The 15,771-nt window shown below is 40.0% G+C and overlaps 1 protein-coding gene across 1 annotated transcript; it reads left to right on the top strand.

Annotated features, from left to right (window-relative positions):
- Positions 1 to 1,817: 1,817 nt before the first annotated feature.
- xiap (X-linked inhibitor of apoptosis) lies at positions 1,818 to 13,237 on the top strand. Its single transcript, XM_061927720.1, has 7 exons — positions 1,818 to 1,963; positions 3,722 to 3,992; positions 4,058 to 4,601; positions 4,678 to 4,777; positions 4,858 to 4,936; positions 7,171 to 7,210; positions 12,530 to 13,237. Exons 2-7 carry the CDS (start codon positions 3,753 to 3,755, stop codon positions 12,721 to 12,723), a joined length of 1,197 nt encoding a protein of 398 aa, XP_061783704.1. The 5' UTR covers positions 1,818 to 1,963; positions 3,722 to 3,752; the 3' UTR covers positions 12,724 to 13,237.
- Positions 13,238 to 15,771: the final 2,534 nt, after the last annotated feature.

The raw sequence follows: 15,771 nt of genomic DNA, 5'->3' as shown, positions 1-15,771 counted from the left end.
GGCCAGTGTCCAGTCTGCATGGATGAGCGAGGATACATCCAAGGAGACCGAGGTGTCCGATACCTGCTCATTCAGCCAAGACACTGTGAAGCTTGTCCCTCCCGACGCTCAGCGCCAGCTCCGCAGCCCTGTCTCTTCATCCGCAATACTAACTTAGTGCCGCGGATGGCCTCCACTGTACTGTGCTCGCTTCTCTTTTAGTGGTTGCAATTTTCTTTGTTTCTTGCATTGAACCAAGTCGAATTCATTGTGTGTTAACATACTTGGCCAATAATTCTGATTATACAGTGCTATTTTGTTGCAGGCTTTATTATCGCCTTTGTTATGGTAAAATGAGACATGAAAAAGCGTTTCAAAATAAATGTTAATAAGTAACAGTTAAAGGGTTAGCAAAACATAAATACATTTTCAACAACATGGCCATGCTCTTGTTTCGTTTCAAAGCCGTTAAAGGGGAACATTATCACCAGACCTATGTAAGCGTCAATATATACCTTGATGTTGCAGAAAAAAGACCATATATTTTTTTAACCGATTTCCGAACTCTAAATGGGTAAATTTTGGCGAATTAAACGCCTTTCTAATATTCGCTCTCGGAGCGATGACGTCACGTTGTGACGTCACATCGGGAAGCAATCCGCCATTTTCTCAAACACCGAGTCAAATCAGCTCTGTTATTTTCCGTTTTTTCAACTGTTTTCTGTATCTTGGAGACATCATGCCTCGTCGGTGTGTTGTCGGAGGGTGTAACAACACGAACAGGGACGGATTCAAGTTGCACCAGTGGCCCAAAGATGCGAAAGTGGCAAGAAATTGGACGTTTGTTCCGCACACTTTACCGAAGAAAGCTATGCTACGACAGAGATGGCAAGAATGTGTGGATATCCTGCGACACTCAAAGCAGATGCATTTCCAACGATAAAGTCAAAGAAATCTGCCGCCAGACCCCCATTGAATCTGCCGGAGTGTGTGAGCAATTCAGGGACAAAGGACCTCGGTAGCACGGCAAGCAATGGCGGCAGTTTGTTCCCGCAGACGAGCGAGCTAAACCCTGTATCGACCCTAGCTTCCCCGGCCTGCTGACATCAACTCCAAAACTGGACAGATCAGCTTTCAGGAAAAGAGCACGGATGAGGGTATGTCTACAGAATATATTGATTGATGAAAATTGGGCTGTCTGCACTCTCAAAGTGCATGTTGTTGCCAAATGTATTTCATATGCTGTAGACCTAGTTCATAGTTGTTAGTTTCCTTTAATGCCAAACAAACACATACCAATCGTTGGTTAGAAGGCGATCGCCGAATTCGTCCTCGCTTTCTCCCGTGTCGCTGGCTGTCGTGTCGTTTTCGTCGGTTTCGCTTGCATACGGTTCAAACCGATATGGCTCAATAGCTTCAGTTTCTTCTTCAATTTTGTTTTCGCTACCTGCCTCCACACTACAACCATCCGTTTCAATACATTCGTAATCTGTTAAATCGCTTAAGCCGCTGAAATCCGAGTCTGAATCCGAGCTAATGTCGCTATAGCTTGCTGTTCTATCCGCCATGTTTGTTTGTGTTGGCTTCACTATGTGACGTCACAGGAAAATGGACGGGTGTTTATAACGATGGTTAAAATCAGGCACTTTGAAGCTTTTTTTTAGGGATATTGCGTGATGGGTAAAATTTTGAAAAAAACTTCGAAAAATATAATAAGCCACTGGGAACTGATTTTTAATGGTTTCAACAATTCTGAAATTGTGATAATGTTCCCCTTTAAAAACGACAGTTTAGTTTCTGTTGTCTTTATTACGTTTTCGCTCTTTCAAGAGGTCACGTGGTTATGCGCAGACCTCACTGCGCACAATCACCCACTTCCGGGCTAAAGAAACGTCAGAGGAAACACCTATTTTAATGTCACTGCGTGCTGGCTTACTAGCTTTAAAGTTGTGGATGTAATGCGTCAAGTACTGGACCATTAAAGGTAAAAGAAAAAGTATTTAACATTTAGCGGTGATACTAAACAATATGTAGTATAGCTAAACGAGCTGAATGGTTTCAGTTAGCTCGAAGCCGATAAGGTGAATGTCATTTCGTTCCTTTCTTCGCCCTTCCGGTATATTTACAGCTCTGTTCTGCTCAGAAACACGACCTTATGTCTGATTGTATGTTTAACAACCATTTATTGTGTAACTCTTTACAGGGGAGTAGTTTTGGTTACTTATACCAAAAGTCGCTTCGTGTTATTTCAATCAGATTAGACTGTATAGTGAAACACATGCTGTGTGTAGCTTTCAAGTTCCACACATTGAAGCGTTTAATGTCAACTATAATAACCCTAACGCAATCTACACAAACTTTAATTTAGCTCGCATATCAGTTCTTATACAACGAAAGTGCAAAGATCACTTGTTAATCGATTGTACTTGTTTGTTTCAAACGTGCTTGTGATTCACCCTTGCACAATTTAACATATCATGTGTTCGAAAAGGAGGAGGAAGAAACCGAGCATATTCAATTCGAGTATTGATATTTTCTTCACTTCTTGGGCTGGGTTTAATATATAATTTTCTTTATAAAATAGGAAATATGCAAAGGCAAATCATGAAAACAAACACACATACTTTTAATGTGTAAATAATGCAGGACATAGACAAAGAAATAATGTCCATCCATTAATTTTCTATTAACTACTAATATTTTACGCAGTGATAAGTGTCTGCGTTGTATCCAGTGATTAACTATGCAAAAGTCTAGTAGTCTGTAACCAAGCAGAGCTAATTTCTTGTTTTTATTTCTTAAAAAAAATCTCCAAGCTACAACTGCAATAGGTCTCCATTATTCTGTTATTATATATATTATTTTGTTTAGTTGATTATTGTTGACATGATGTGTTCCTAGATAGCTAAAGAATCCAGTCAATTATAAATGAATCTGCTGTGTGTACTGAAACTCTGCCTCGCCCATGCCCATCCCACATACAATACTTTGTATGTCATGTACAAACACCTCCGTGTGACAACTTCTTAACAACAATAGACTGCACACATAAGCTTACTTTAAATCAATTTTACCTTCGGTATCTGTCGTATATTTACTGCAAATTTAAACACAGTTGGGCAGCACGGTGGAACAGGGGTTAGTACGTGTGCCTCACAATAAGAAGGTTTAGGGTTCGATCTTGGGCTCTGGATCTTTCTGTGTGGAGTTTGCATGTTCTCCTTGTGACTGCGTGGGTTCCATCCGGGTACTCCGTCTTCCTCCAAAGACATGCACCTGGGGATAGGTTGATTGGCAACACTAAATTGGCCCTAGTGTGTGAATGTGAGTGTGAATGTTGTCTGTTTAACTGTGTTGACCCTGCAATGAGGTGGCGACTTGTCCAGAGTGTACACCGCCTACCGCCCGTGTGCAGCTGAGATAGGCTCCAGCGACCCCGTAAGAGACAAGCGGTAGAAAATGGATGGCTGGATAAACACAGTTGCTCATTGTTTGGGTTAGAATTATGTATTTTAAAATTTATTGACAGGTACTGTAAATAGAAGCAACATTTTTAATACTTGGATACAGTCAACAAAGCTCATGGGCAGCATCAAGTTCTGACGTAACTATTGACGCTTATACATACTAGTTGTGTCACCTGTCTGGTACACATCTATATACAATTTATAGAGTCTCTGGTTAACCTAACATGTGTTTTTTGTGGACCAGTTTTCTAACCTTTCTTAATTCTTTCCTTCAGTTGACTCCGCAATCTCCCGCCAGCTGCCATCATGTCCGACTTCAGAGAAGACAGCGAATTGGAAACAGACCGCGCCGCTGACTTCTCCCTGATGGACAACCGCCTGGGGTCATTCCATGGATCCAGTGTGGCCACGCAGGTGCCAGCAGAGAGACTGGCCCGGGCCGGCTTCTACTTCACCGGCCATGCCGACCGTGTCCGCTGTTTCAGCTGTGAGACGACGGTGGAAAACTGGTGCAAGGGAGACACACCTGTCGAGAGGCATAAGGAGGTAACAGAATTGTGAGACACAGTTCTTCTCAGCTTACGCTTTAACATATTTTCTCTGTTTTATAGGTTTCTCCATCATGCAAGTTCCTCAGCTGCACCCATCGCACTGATTACAGCACATCAAGGTACAACGAAGAGGCAGAAGATATGGAGTATCGATTAAGGACAGGCGAGGTTGTTGACGAGACCACCTACCCAATGGTCCCTCACATGCGGAGAGAGGAGGCCAGGCGTCAGACGTTCTCAACTTGGCCATCGTCTTCTCCCGTGATACCTAGAGACCTAGCTGAAGCCGGCCTCTACTACTTGAACCAGGGCGACCGTGTGCAGTGTTTTTGCTGCGGGGGCATGCTGGGCGGCTGGGAAACGGGGGACACGCCCTGGGGAGAACACACCAAGCATTTCCCCTACTGCTTCTTCATCCTTGGCCATGATGTGGGTAACATCCCATGCCAGGAAGGTATGGCAGAGGATACCCGCAGTGGTAGTCGACCACAAGTGAACACTCGTGGGCTCATGGCGAGTTTTGAAGAGAGGCTGTCTAGCTTTGCAGAGATCCAGCACCCTGTAGATCATGCAAGGCTTGCAAGGGCTGGCTTCTACAGCATGGGTAGATCATTGTATTACATTTTAATATCACAGTATTTTGAATGAGTGCCTAAATGTCTTACATGCTGTGTGTGCAGGGGCAGGAGACAGGGTGTTGTGTTTTTGTTGTGGTGGAGGGTTAAAAGGCTGGCAGCCTGATGAAGACCCATGGGAAGAACACGCCAAAAACTACCCTGGGTAACAGCAGAATTATTAATAATCCCGACACATGACAATTTATCCTTTCCTTGGCGTTAACAACATTATTTTTATTCTAGATGCAGTTTCTTGCTGGAAGAAAAAGGACAAGAATTTATCAACAGCATCCAGCTGCAAGATCCCCAACGAAACAGAGCAGTAAGACAACAGTACTTTTTTATTTTCACTACTAATAATATTCGGTCAAAAACACAATTAACATTAAAAATGAATCGCCAAAGTTTGTGCAATTATAGTATTTTATAAAAAAAAGTACTGGTTAGGGATGGATATATACAAGGGCGCCGAAAAGGGGGGGTAAAGGAGACGGATTCTAGGGGCCCATGATGGAGGGGGGCCCAGAGAGGCCCCTAATGATGATGAAATTATAATACAGAAAAAATAATGACACTGTGTTGGGGGCCCTGTAAAGATTATTTTCATGGGGCCCAAAATCCCTAGCGGCGCCCCTGGATATATATACCATAATGGCGCCGATGCCATCGTAAACGGTAGTAAACATACAGAAAACACAAGTAGCGATCAGTGCTTCAATTTCGGTGCTAAATGAATGCAACAAGAGCTTGGCAGTGATATTGTACAAGTAACATCTTGTAAGTCATGTAGCGTCCTGACAGAAGCACACAGCCTGGCGGTTTTGTTTCTTTAATTTTATTGCCAACTTTGATATGCCACAACAGCAGCCCTCAATATAAATAGCTAAACTTTAGAGATGGGATTTATGGCTCTTTGAAGATATCCTGATTTTATGGAGCCATTCGTTTAAAAGAGCTGTTGAAATGACTGGCTCTTCTTGTATATATTTTTTTAAAGTACGTTTTTTTCATCAAGGAAACAATCACTCGTGGCCGTAATAAGATAAAAAGTTTTGTCAATAAATCAAAATGTATACATTACACCAATATAGACACTATAGGAGAGAATTATTTTGAAATATTGATAATCTAATTGGGATTTTTGTTTTCCATTGTAAACATTCCACAAGATGGTTCCTTATCCCTTTTTTGACAGTGACGTCACTATGTAACGCTTTACCTTGCTTGTCATCACCCCCGCTTATTGCATAGAAGTGCATCCAAACGCTACGTTTCCTTTGACTTTTGTTCATTTTGTTTTCTTTGCCAGTTGCTAATATATTTTTCTAATTGCGAATACAGCAGCTAAAAGGCTCAAGTAGGTTTGTAACTGCCTGCATGAGCACATGCGCATGATAACTTTCACATTAATAGAGCCTTCTGGGACGACTAACTCATTGATGTCATTACTTCTTCAATAAATAAAGCCAATAAAGCTTTTAATTCTGATTCTTATTCTCATTCTAATTCTTAGAGGGCAGCATGGGCAATTTGTATAAAGAACGACTCTCAAACCAACAAATTACAACTGCGAATCGGTTCTCATTGTTCACTTGAAAGAGCCATCCACTTGAAAGAGTCATCCAAAAGACTCGTTTGCGAATGTCACATCTTTATTAAACTGCAACTGCCTCCTTATACACCAACGACAGTCATAACAAGAGAGGTTACATTCACAAAACCTCGGATTTATGAGCATCAACATTACAACAAAAGCAATAATTTTTTTGCACATTTTACTGCAATAATTATGCAGTAAAATAAGTTGTTGTGGATTTTATTCCTTATTTTTAATGTATTAACTATTTTATGTATATCATTGAAGTATTTACATTACTAGTATGTTCAATTTGAATGTCAAAAAATTTCATAAATACCAAAAAAAAAATTGTTTTTCATTTTCATTTACACGCCTGCACCGTTTTTAAAGTACTGATTGTGTACTTGTATCAGTTAAAATGTAGCAATATTCATTCCTAATACTGGTGCATCTCAATCAATTAGAATATTTTTAGAAGGGAATTGTATTTCAGTAGTTATTCAAAAAGTGAAAATCCTATAAACTATACATTGACGACACAGAGTGAAGTATTTCAAGAATGTATTTTTTTAAATAACATGTATGGTAATAGTTTAAAAGCTCATTTAAACACTAAATGTATGGTGTCACAAAATGTGAAACATGGTAAAGAAAAAGTTTACTATAGTAAACGAATGGTTTATGCTGTTAACAAGTGAATAATGTCCTGAGTTTTTCATTGCTCTCTTTGTCTGAATTGAACTCTTAGAATTAAATATTTGCATGATATTCTGATTTAATAAAATGCAGATGTATATCGGGACTTGTTACAGCAAACTCAGTGAAAGGATACTAGCAGGGTAAAGAAGCAGATCAATTGAAAATGTGTTCTTTATCCAACTCCTCTCTTTGTAAGATGTGCAGATTTCTTTTCTGAGATGTGCAGAATTGTGCATTTTTTTGTTTTTGTTTTTAACTATAAACACATGTGCTTTCAGACATCAAGTCATCAGAATGGATTGACAGCTGACCAAAATGGTAAAATACATTTATGGAGTGTTTTTTTTTTTACATTGTTTGTCAATCTAAATGTTCTTTTAGACAGCGGGTTACTCACAGTAGAAACTAGAAAAGCATTCGGAGAGCAAATACTTTTGCCAGGCCCTATTGCCTAAAAATCCTTTTGAAAAATCAAGGGATTCAAATCTCCCCCAAAATGTAATCTATGGTTGCACAATGAATAGAAATCGAATCGACCTTGAGGTTTTATTTAGTGCAGTAGATAACCACAAGAGGCTGAGGTGGTTTTTTTCTTTCTCCGTCGTCACCGGCATTTGAGTAACAGTCATGATTGTCAATTAAAATTGTTCAGCCTCACGTTTGTTCGTCTGTCGCTTCAAACAGGAAGAAAGAGGTCTTACTTTGTGTATCGCTCTCAGCACCTCAGTGTGTTTATCTAAGAGTAGAAATAGCTGAACAGAGTGACCCTCTTTTCAGACATTTACAATCTTTGTCTCAGCAGACACTAGTGCGGGGCGTCCCCGCCTACACAGTCACAGTACAGAGGGCTTTGTGACACCCCAGTGAGAAGTGTTGCAAAGTAACACACATTAGGAGGTAAAAATAAGATTATAAAGCCGATTTTCCAATTGTGGGAATATTTCAGCTTCAAATCGGATGGGCAATATGAGCCCATCAACACGGACGAACAGGCAAAAATGCTGTGATCAGATGACGACTATAAACAAAAAGACTACGTCCAAAGTCATTTTTTCAACTGGGAACAAAAATGCACTTTAAGATGTTTAATATCTTTTTAGGTTGAATTTTTGCTTACAGAAATGAGTCCATTTAATTTTTTTATTTAGGATAACAAAGTTATTTACTTTCCAAAGACAGTACAATGACAAACAATTCTACAGTAATGAGAAATAAAAATGTATATAATTTTAATGTTTACTTGCATTATTATTACATATTTTGATTACATTACATTATAAACACGGTATAGTTTTTTATTGATTATTTCTTCAGTTAAAGAGCATGGCGTAGGCAAAAGCTCTGGGTAATAAATGGGATAGTGTTCTAATGTGTGGCACCAGGAGACAAAAATATGTTCAGTCTAAAATTAACATGTCGTCTTTCACTTGTTGTTTTAGCAGTTTTATGCATTTTTATGTATAAAATATAAAAATCGAATCTCAATCCCAATTTTAGAAAGAAAAATCGCAATGAGGTTTTTTCTCAAAATCGTGCAGCCGTAGTTCAATCACTTGTTTTTTTTAATCCAATTTTTGACTTTTCTGGATAACTTCCAACTTCAACTGTTATGTTGCTGAAATAAATGGAGCGAACCATTTTGTCATTCATCCATTGTCTTTGTCTCTGTGGGTGGAGACGGGGCCGCTAGCATAGATAGATAGTACTTTATTGATTTCTTCAGGAGAGTTCCCTCAGGAAAATTAAATTGTACACAGACAGAGAAGCTGAGCCTCGTAACGTGAACGTAAGGTAACATGAAAAATGAGTCAGATCACCCCCAAAAGCTTATTCCTTGTTCCTTACCCCATCTCAGACAAGTCCTGAATATTTGACTAAAATCTACTTTTTGAGTCACTTTACCGACCGACTGACAGACAGACAAACCCCATCAATGACATATACCTCCGGGTGGAGGTAATGAGGGTGGACATGTTACAATAACAGCAACACAGTGATTGTCAAATAATGAGTATCTTAGATAGAAGATAACCACCATTACTGTAGGTAGCTGAAGAAGGGACTACAAAAACATTTTCTTCAAACAGAACCATGTGAAGCAAACCAACATGTTCATAATATACCTTAACAAAACAATACTGATACAGATACTATACTTTTTGAGGTGAACATTTTTCAAGATTTTGTTTTAATGATTTCATTATTTTGCCACTGATTTGTTGATTATAATTTTAATCACGGCTGTCATCAAGATTGTCATAGTTGAATCTAATCTGTTAGATTTAAGTGTGTTGATGATCATTTTAATCACGGCTGTCATCAAGATCATTATTGTCGAATCTAATAAAGTACTATCTATCTATCTAATCTGTTAGATTTAAGCGTAAGTAATGTCACGTGGAAGTGCTGTAACACATAGAGTATATGTGAATATTGTAAAGGTAATTAAAAGGTACTTATGAAAGGCATGCCATGCTGTCTTTCATTAAAGTGAAAGATCTCATTTGCAATGTTTTCCAACTCAAATAAAGGCTAAACCACAGTTTGAGGACCTCGGCTTTGGCGCAGCGCTAAGAAGACTTTAAACTTGACTAAATCTAGGAAGTAAAAGTTGTCACAAAGTTTTTTCATGTGAACCTGTGGAAGGATCATTACCATTTTCAAGAGGTGAGGCGTAGCGTCCTGGTGCCTGCGCTATGTCCATGTTTTAAATATGTAAAGAAGAGCAAAAACTACTATTTGCTCTCATGTAATTGGGCATGCGCACCATTTTTGTTTTAAAGCCAATACCAATACCAAAAACTTCCTGCTTTTCAAAACCGATAACTTATTTAAAATATCTATTATTTTTTTATTTAGATTCAACTGTAGTTTGTGCACATATGGAAGTAAGAAATACTCATTTAAATATGGATTTGACAAACCATAGATTTGTCCTGACGATATATTCAATTATGGTAAAGGGCTGGTTATACAGCGCCATCATTTCCATGATGAAAAAATAGATCACTTTAGCCTTTAGGTCGTCACTGGTAAACTTTTTGCACTTTTCAAACGCTGTTGTGATAACAAGTTCCTGCCTTTCTTTGTGGCTGTCTTTGGGGCAGATTCTTTAGCAGCAGGCATCTTGGTAGGCTTTCAAAACACTGTTGTAGTGATGCTGGCGTTTCTTCAGGTGGCTGACAAGATTTGTTGAAGCTCAATGTTTTTGTCCCTCCTTGGGGAATTTTTGCATAACATTTGGTGAAAATAATTCCTCTGAAACAGTGAAGAGGGCCCACATGATTGATGCCATGTTTGTTTGCAACAAGCTCAGAGGAGGCTTACAGCACAGTACTTAAGAGGAGAGGAGCGCTTGATTCGCTCACCCTTACCCACCTCCAGCACAGTTAGAGTAATCTCGCCTCATTAGAGTGTGTTTTATTTTTGTTATCGGATTTATTGTATGACCTCATCCATCCATCCATCTTCTTCCGCTTATCCGAGGTCGGGTCGCGGGGGCAGCAGCCTAAGCAGGGAAGCCCAGACTTCCCTCTCCCCAGCCACTTCGTCCAGCTCCTCCCGGCGGATCCCGAGGCGTTCCCAGGCCAGCCGGGAGACATAGTCTTCCCAACGTGTCCTGGGTCTTCCTCGTGGCCTCCTACCAGTCGGACGTGCCCTAAACACCTCCCTAGGGAGGCGCTCGGGTGGTATCCTGACCAGATGCCCGAACCACCTCATCTGGCTCCTCTCGATGTGGAGGAGCAGCGGCTTTACTTTGAGCTCCCCCCGGATGACAGAGCTTCTCACCCTATCTCTAAGGGAGAGCCCCGCCACCCGGCGGAGGAAACTAATTTCGACCGCTTGTACCCGTGATCTTGTCCTTTCGGTCATAACCCAAAGCTCATGACCATAGGTGAGGATGGGAACGTAGATCGACCGGTAAATTGAGAGCTTTGCCTTCCGGCTCAGCTCCTTCTTCACCACAACGGATCGATACAACGTCCGCATTACTGAAGACGCCGCACCGATCCGCCTGTCGATCTCACGATCCACTCTTCCCTCACTCGTGAACAAGACTCCGAGGTACTTGAACTCCTCCACTTGGGGCAAGATCTCCTCCCCAACCCGGAGATGGCACTCCACCCTTTTCCGGGCGAGAACCATGGACTCGGACTTGGAGGTGCTGATTCTCATCCCAGTCGCTTCACACTCAGCTGCGAACCGATCCAGTGAGAGCCGAAGATCCTGGCCAGATGAAGCCATCAGGACCACATCATCTGCAAAAAGCAGAGACCTAATCCTGCAGCCACCAAACCAGATCCCCTCAACGCCTTGACTGCGCCTAGAAATTCTGTCCATAAAAGTTATGAACAGAATCGGTGACAAAGGGCAGCCCTGGCGGAGTCCAACCCTCACCGGAAACGTGTCCGACTTACTGCCGGCAATGCGAACCAAGCTCTGACACTGATCATACAGGGAGCGGACCGCCACAATCAGACAGTCCGAAACCCCATACTCTCTGAGCACTCCCCACAGGACTTCCCGAGGGACACGGTCGAATGCCTTCTCCAAGTCCACAAAGCACATGTAGACTGGTTGGGCAAACTCCCATGCACCCTCAAGGACCCTGCCGAGAGTATAAAGCTGGTCCACAGTTCCACGACCAGGACGAAAACCACACTGTTCCTCCTGAATCCGAGGTTCGACTATCCGGCGTAGCCTCCTCTCCAGTACACCTGAATAGACCTTACCGGGAAGGCTGAGGAGTGTGATCCCACGATAGTTAGAATACACCCTCCGGTTCCCCTTTTTAAAGAGAGGAACCACCACCCTGGTCTGCCAATCCAGAGGCACTGCCCCCGATGTCCACGCGATGCTGCAGAGTCTTGTCAACCAAGACAGCCCCACAGCATTCAGAGCCTTAAGGAACTCCGGGCGGATCTCATCCACCCGGAGTATGACCTCATAACTCCTCATATTGATCTGATATTTATCATCCTTTGGATACCCTTCCTCCACCACCTAAAAGCCCTCCTGTGTCCAACAATGTATTCCCTATATTTATAAACTACTGTTTAAGACATTTTCAAAATCAGATTAATAACACTTTGGAATTTTGATAAATCTCGATTAATCGCAGTGCCTGTTTGCTTGCAAAATTGAAAGCATGTGCGGTCTAAATAAAATGGGTGATCTGCATTTATACCTTTTTATGGAATATTTCATTAATCACATGTGTTTTTTCACATGCCTTATCAAATTTACATTGATATTCCTCTAAAGATCATGTCAACAATGAAACAGTATGAACAACACAACAGCAAACGTAAAGAAACTTGGTATTGAGACTATGGATTAGGGCTGAAAATCTCAGACTACCTCATGATAGGATACACAATGCAATAGATGGGTCACAGTAACAGTAATATCCTGTTGTGGCGATGCTGTGATAGGGGTAAAACAACCAATACATTTGATAGTCTCTCTTTAGCAGCATCATTGAAGTTAAGTAAAAACGGCAATAGCGCATAAATAGTGCAACATAACTATATTTTCTTCTAGTCTGACAAAAACAGTGCCACTATTACAAAGTCAAGTACAAACATGGCATTTGAATAGAGAAATCCAACATTATTTGTTGTTTTTACTTTTCAGATGAGGATCCACTGGAGACACTAAGGAAGCTGCAGAGGGAGAAACAGTGCAAAGTGTGTATGGACAGAGATACTAGCGTTGTCTTTATCCCGTGTGGTCATCTGGCCACTTGTGAGAAATGTTCGCAGGCACTCAACAAGTGTCCAATCTGTTGTGGGGCCATTTCACAAAAGGTCAAAACTTATATTGCTTAAGATGGACTGACATTTGACAATCCAGCTTTTCCCTACTGCTTTTCTCTCTCAAATTGTATTTTAATATTAAGTGTAGATAGGCTGTAAGATTACACAGGACTATATTGTATGTCAGACTAAAAAAGGAATGTCGCGTCATCACATTAAAATCCGATCAAAAGTATATTATTCAAAGATGACATTTGTTTATAGGTTAACAGTGCAGAAACACTAATTACTTTGCCCATTTTCGTTTCAGACTTTTACCATAGATTTTATTTGATGTGTTTAGGATTGCTTAAATTAACTGGTAATGGGATATATATAATAAGCACTAATATTATCATACATTTATTAGGTACTGAATACAGGATATATTTAAGATTTAATTTCTTACTCAAGCAGCTATTTTGTGTTTAAATAGGTGGTAAATAATCAATCCACGCTATCGCAGAGGGGGAAAGAAATCAACTTTTAGTTATCTGTGTGATGTAAATTTTGTTTCAGCAATAAATCGTACTATTTGATCATCAAACATGTTTGCTTGATTGTTTATACATGTGCACACACAATTAGGATAAAATAGGACACACTTTATTTATCCCACAATGTGGAAATTACGTGGTTGCATTTCACATTTAAGAAGTACACAACAAATAAGGTGAAAAGGAGCGAACCATTAAAGAACACAAAGGACAGAGCTGATGCAACCAGCTGCCAGTTCAATCATGCATGTATTTCTATGTTGCATATTTTGATTATATCTAAAAAGTAACAAACTAAATGTCAAACCTAATTGATTGGAGAGTCTAAAAAAATAAAATGCATATTTTGATTATATCTAAAAAAAATAAACTACATGTCTAACCAAATTGATTGGAGAGTCTCAAAGAAATGTGTATGTATATACATATATATGTGTGTGTGTGTGTATATATATATATATATATATGTATATATATATATACACACACACACACACGTGTGTACGGGACAAGCGGTAGAAAATGGATGGATATATATATGTGTGTACGGGACAAGCGGTAGAAAATGGATGGATATATTATATATATATATAAAGTACCAATGATTGTCACACACACACTAGGTGTGGTGAAATTTGTCCTCTGCATTCGACCCATCCCTTAATCACCCCCTGAGAGGTGAGGGGAGCAGTGGGCAGCAGCGGCGCCGCGCCCGGGAATAATTTTTGGTGATTTAACCCCAATTCCAACCCTTGATGCTGAGTGCCAAGCAGGGAAGAATGCTGGTATGAGCTTTTAAACATAACCTGTTAACTGCTGCCAATCAAATGGTGAATAAGATACTCTTTAGGGTTCATATGTTTGTAAATCTGACTGTGATGAAGTCAGTGCCTCACCAGCCATCAACCTCACCGCACGTCACTGATACATATATATATGTATGTATGTATATACAGTATATATACATATATATGTATATATATTGTATATATTATATACAGTTTATATACATATATATGTATATATACATATATATGTATATATATATGTATGTATATATACATATATATGTATATATATGTATGTATATATATATGTATGTATATATGTACGTATATATATATATATATGTACGTATATATGTATGTATATATGTATGTATATATATATGTGTATATATATATGTATATATATATGTATATATGTATATATATATATATATATGTATATATGTATATATATATATATATATATATATATATATATATATATACAGGACTGTCTCAGAAAATTAGAATATTGTGATAAAGTCCTTTATTTTCTGTAATGCAACTAAAAAAACAAAAATGGCATACAATCTGGATTCATTACACATCAACTGAAATATTGCAAGCCTTGTATTTTAATATTGCTGATTATGGCATACAGCTTAAGAAAACTCAAAAATCCCATCTCAAAAAATGTGAATATTTCCTCAGACCAAGTTAAAAAAAAAGATTTATAACAGCAAAACAAAATCAAACATTTGAAAATGTCAATTAATGCACTCAGTACTTGGTTGGGAATCCTTTTGCACGGATTACTGCATCAATGCGGCGTGGCATGGAGGCAATCAGCCTGTGGCATTGCTGAGGTGTTATGGATGCCCAGGATGCTTCAATAGCGGCCTTTAGCTCATTTGCATTATTGGGTCTGGTGTCTTTCAGCTTCTTCTTCACTATACCCCACAAATTCTCTATGGGGTTCAGGTCAGGGGGGTTGGCAGGCCAATCGAGCACAGTAATGCCATGGTCAGTACACCAGTTACTGGTGGTTTTGGCACTGTGGGCAGGTGCCAGATCATGCTGGATAATGAAATCATCATCTCCATAGAGCTTTTCAACAGATGGGAGCATGTGCTCTAAAATCTCTTGGTACACAGCTGCATTGACTCTGGACTTGATGAAACACAGTGGACCAACACCAGCAGCTGACATGGCTCCCCAAACCATTGCTGACTGTGGGAACTTCACACTGGATTTCAAGCAACTTGGATTTTGCTCCTCTCCAGCCTTCCTCCAGACTCTAGCGCCCTGACTTCCAACTGAAATACAAAACTTGCTTTCGTCTGAAAACAGGACTCTGGACCACTCTGCAACTGTCCAGTGCTTCTTTTCCAAAGCCCCAGTCAGACGCTTCTAGAGATTTTAGTGCACTAAGTGCTTCCATCTGTTGAAAAGCTCTATGGAGATGAGTTTTGGAACAACATATGCTGCCACCTAAGCGCCGTCTTTTTCATGGACGCCCCTGCTTATTTCAGCAAGACAATGCCAAGCCACATTCAGCACGTGTTACAACAGCATGGCTTCGTAAAAAAAAGAGTGCGGGTACTTTCCTGGACCGCCTGCAGTCCAGACCTGTCTCCCATCAAAAATGTGTGGCGCATTATGAAGCGTAAAATACGACAGCGGAGACCCCAGACTGTTGAACGACTGAAGCTCTACATAAAACAAGAATGGGAAAGAATTCCACTTTCAAAGCTTCAACAATTAGTTTCCTCAGTTCCCAATCGTTTATTGAGTGTTGTTAAAAGAAAAGGTGATGT

Source organism: Nerophis lumbriciformis, linkage group LG35 (genome assembly GCF_033978685.3).
Source record: "Nerophis lumbriciformis linkage group LG35, RoL_Nlum_v2.1, whole genome shotgun sequence".
Classification (NCBI taxonomy): Eukaryota; Metazoa; Chordata; class Actinopteri; order Syngnathiformes; family Syngnathidae; genus Nerophis; species Nerophis lumbriciformis.
This window is presented reverse-complemented; position numbering and strand designations above follow the sequence as displayed.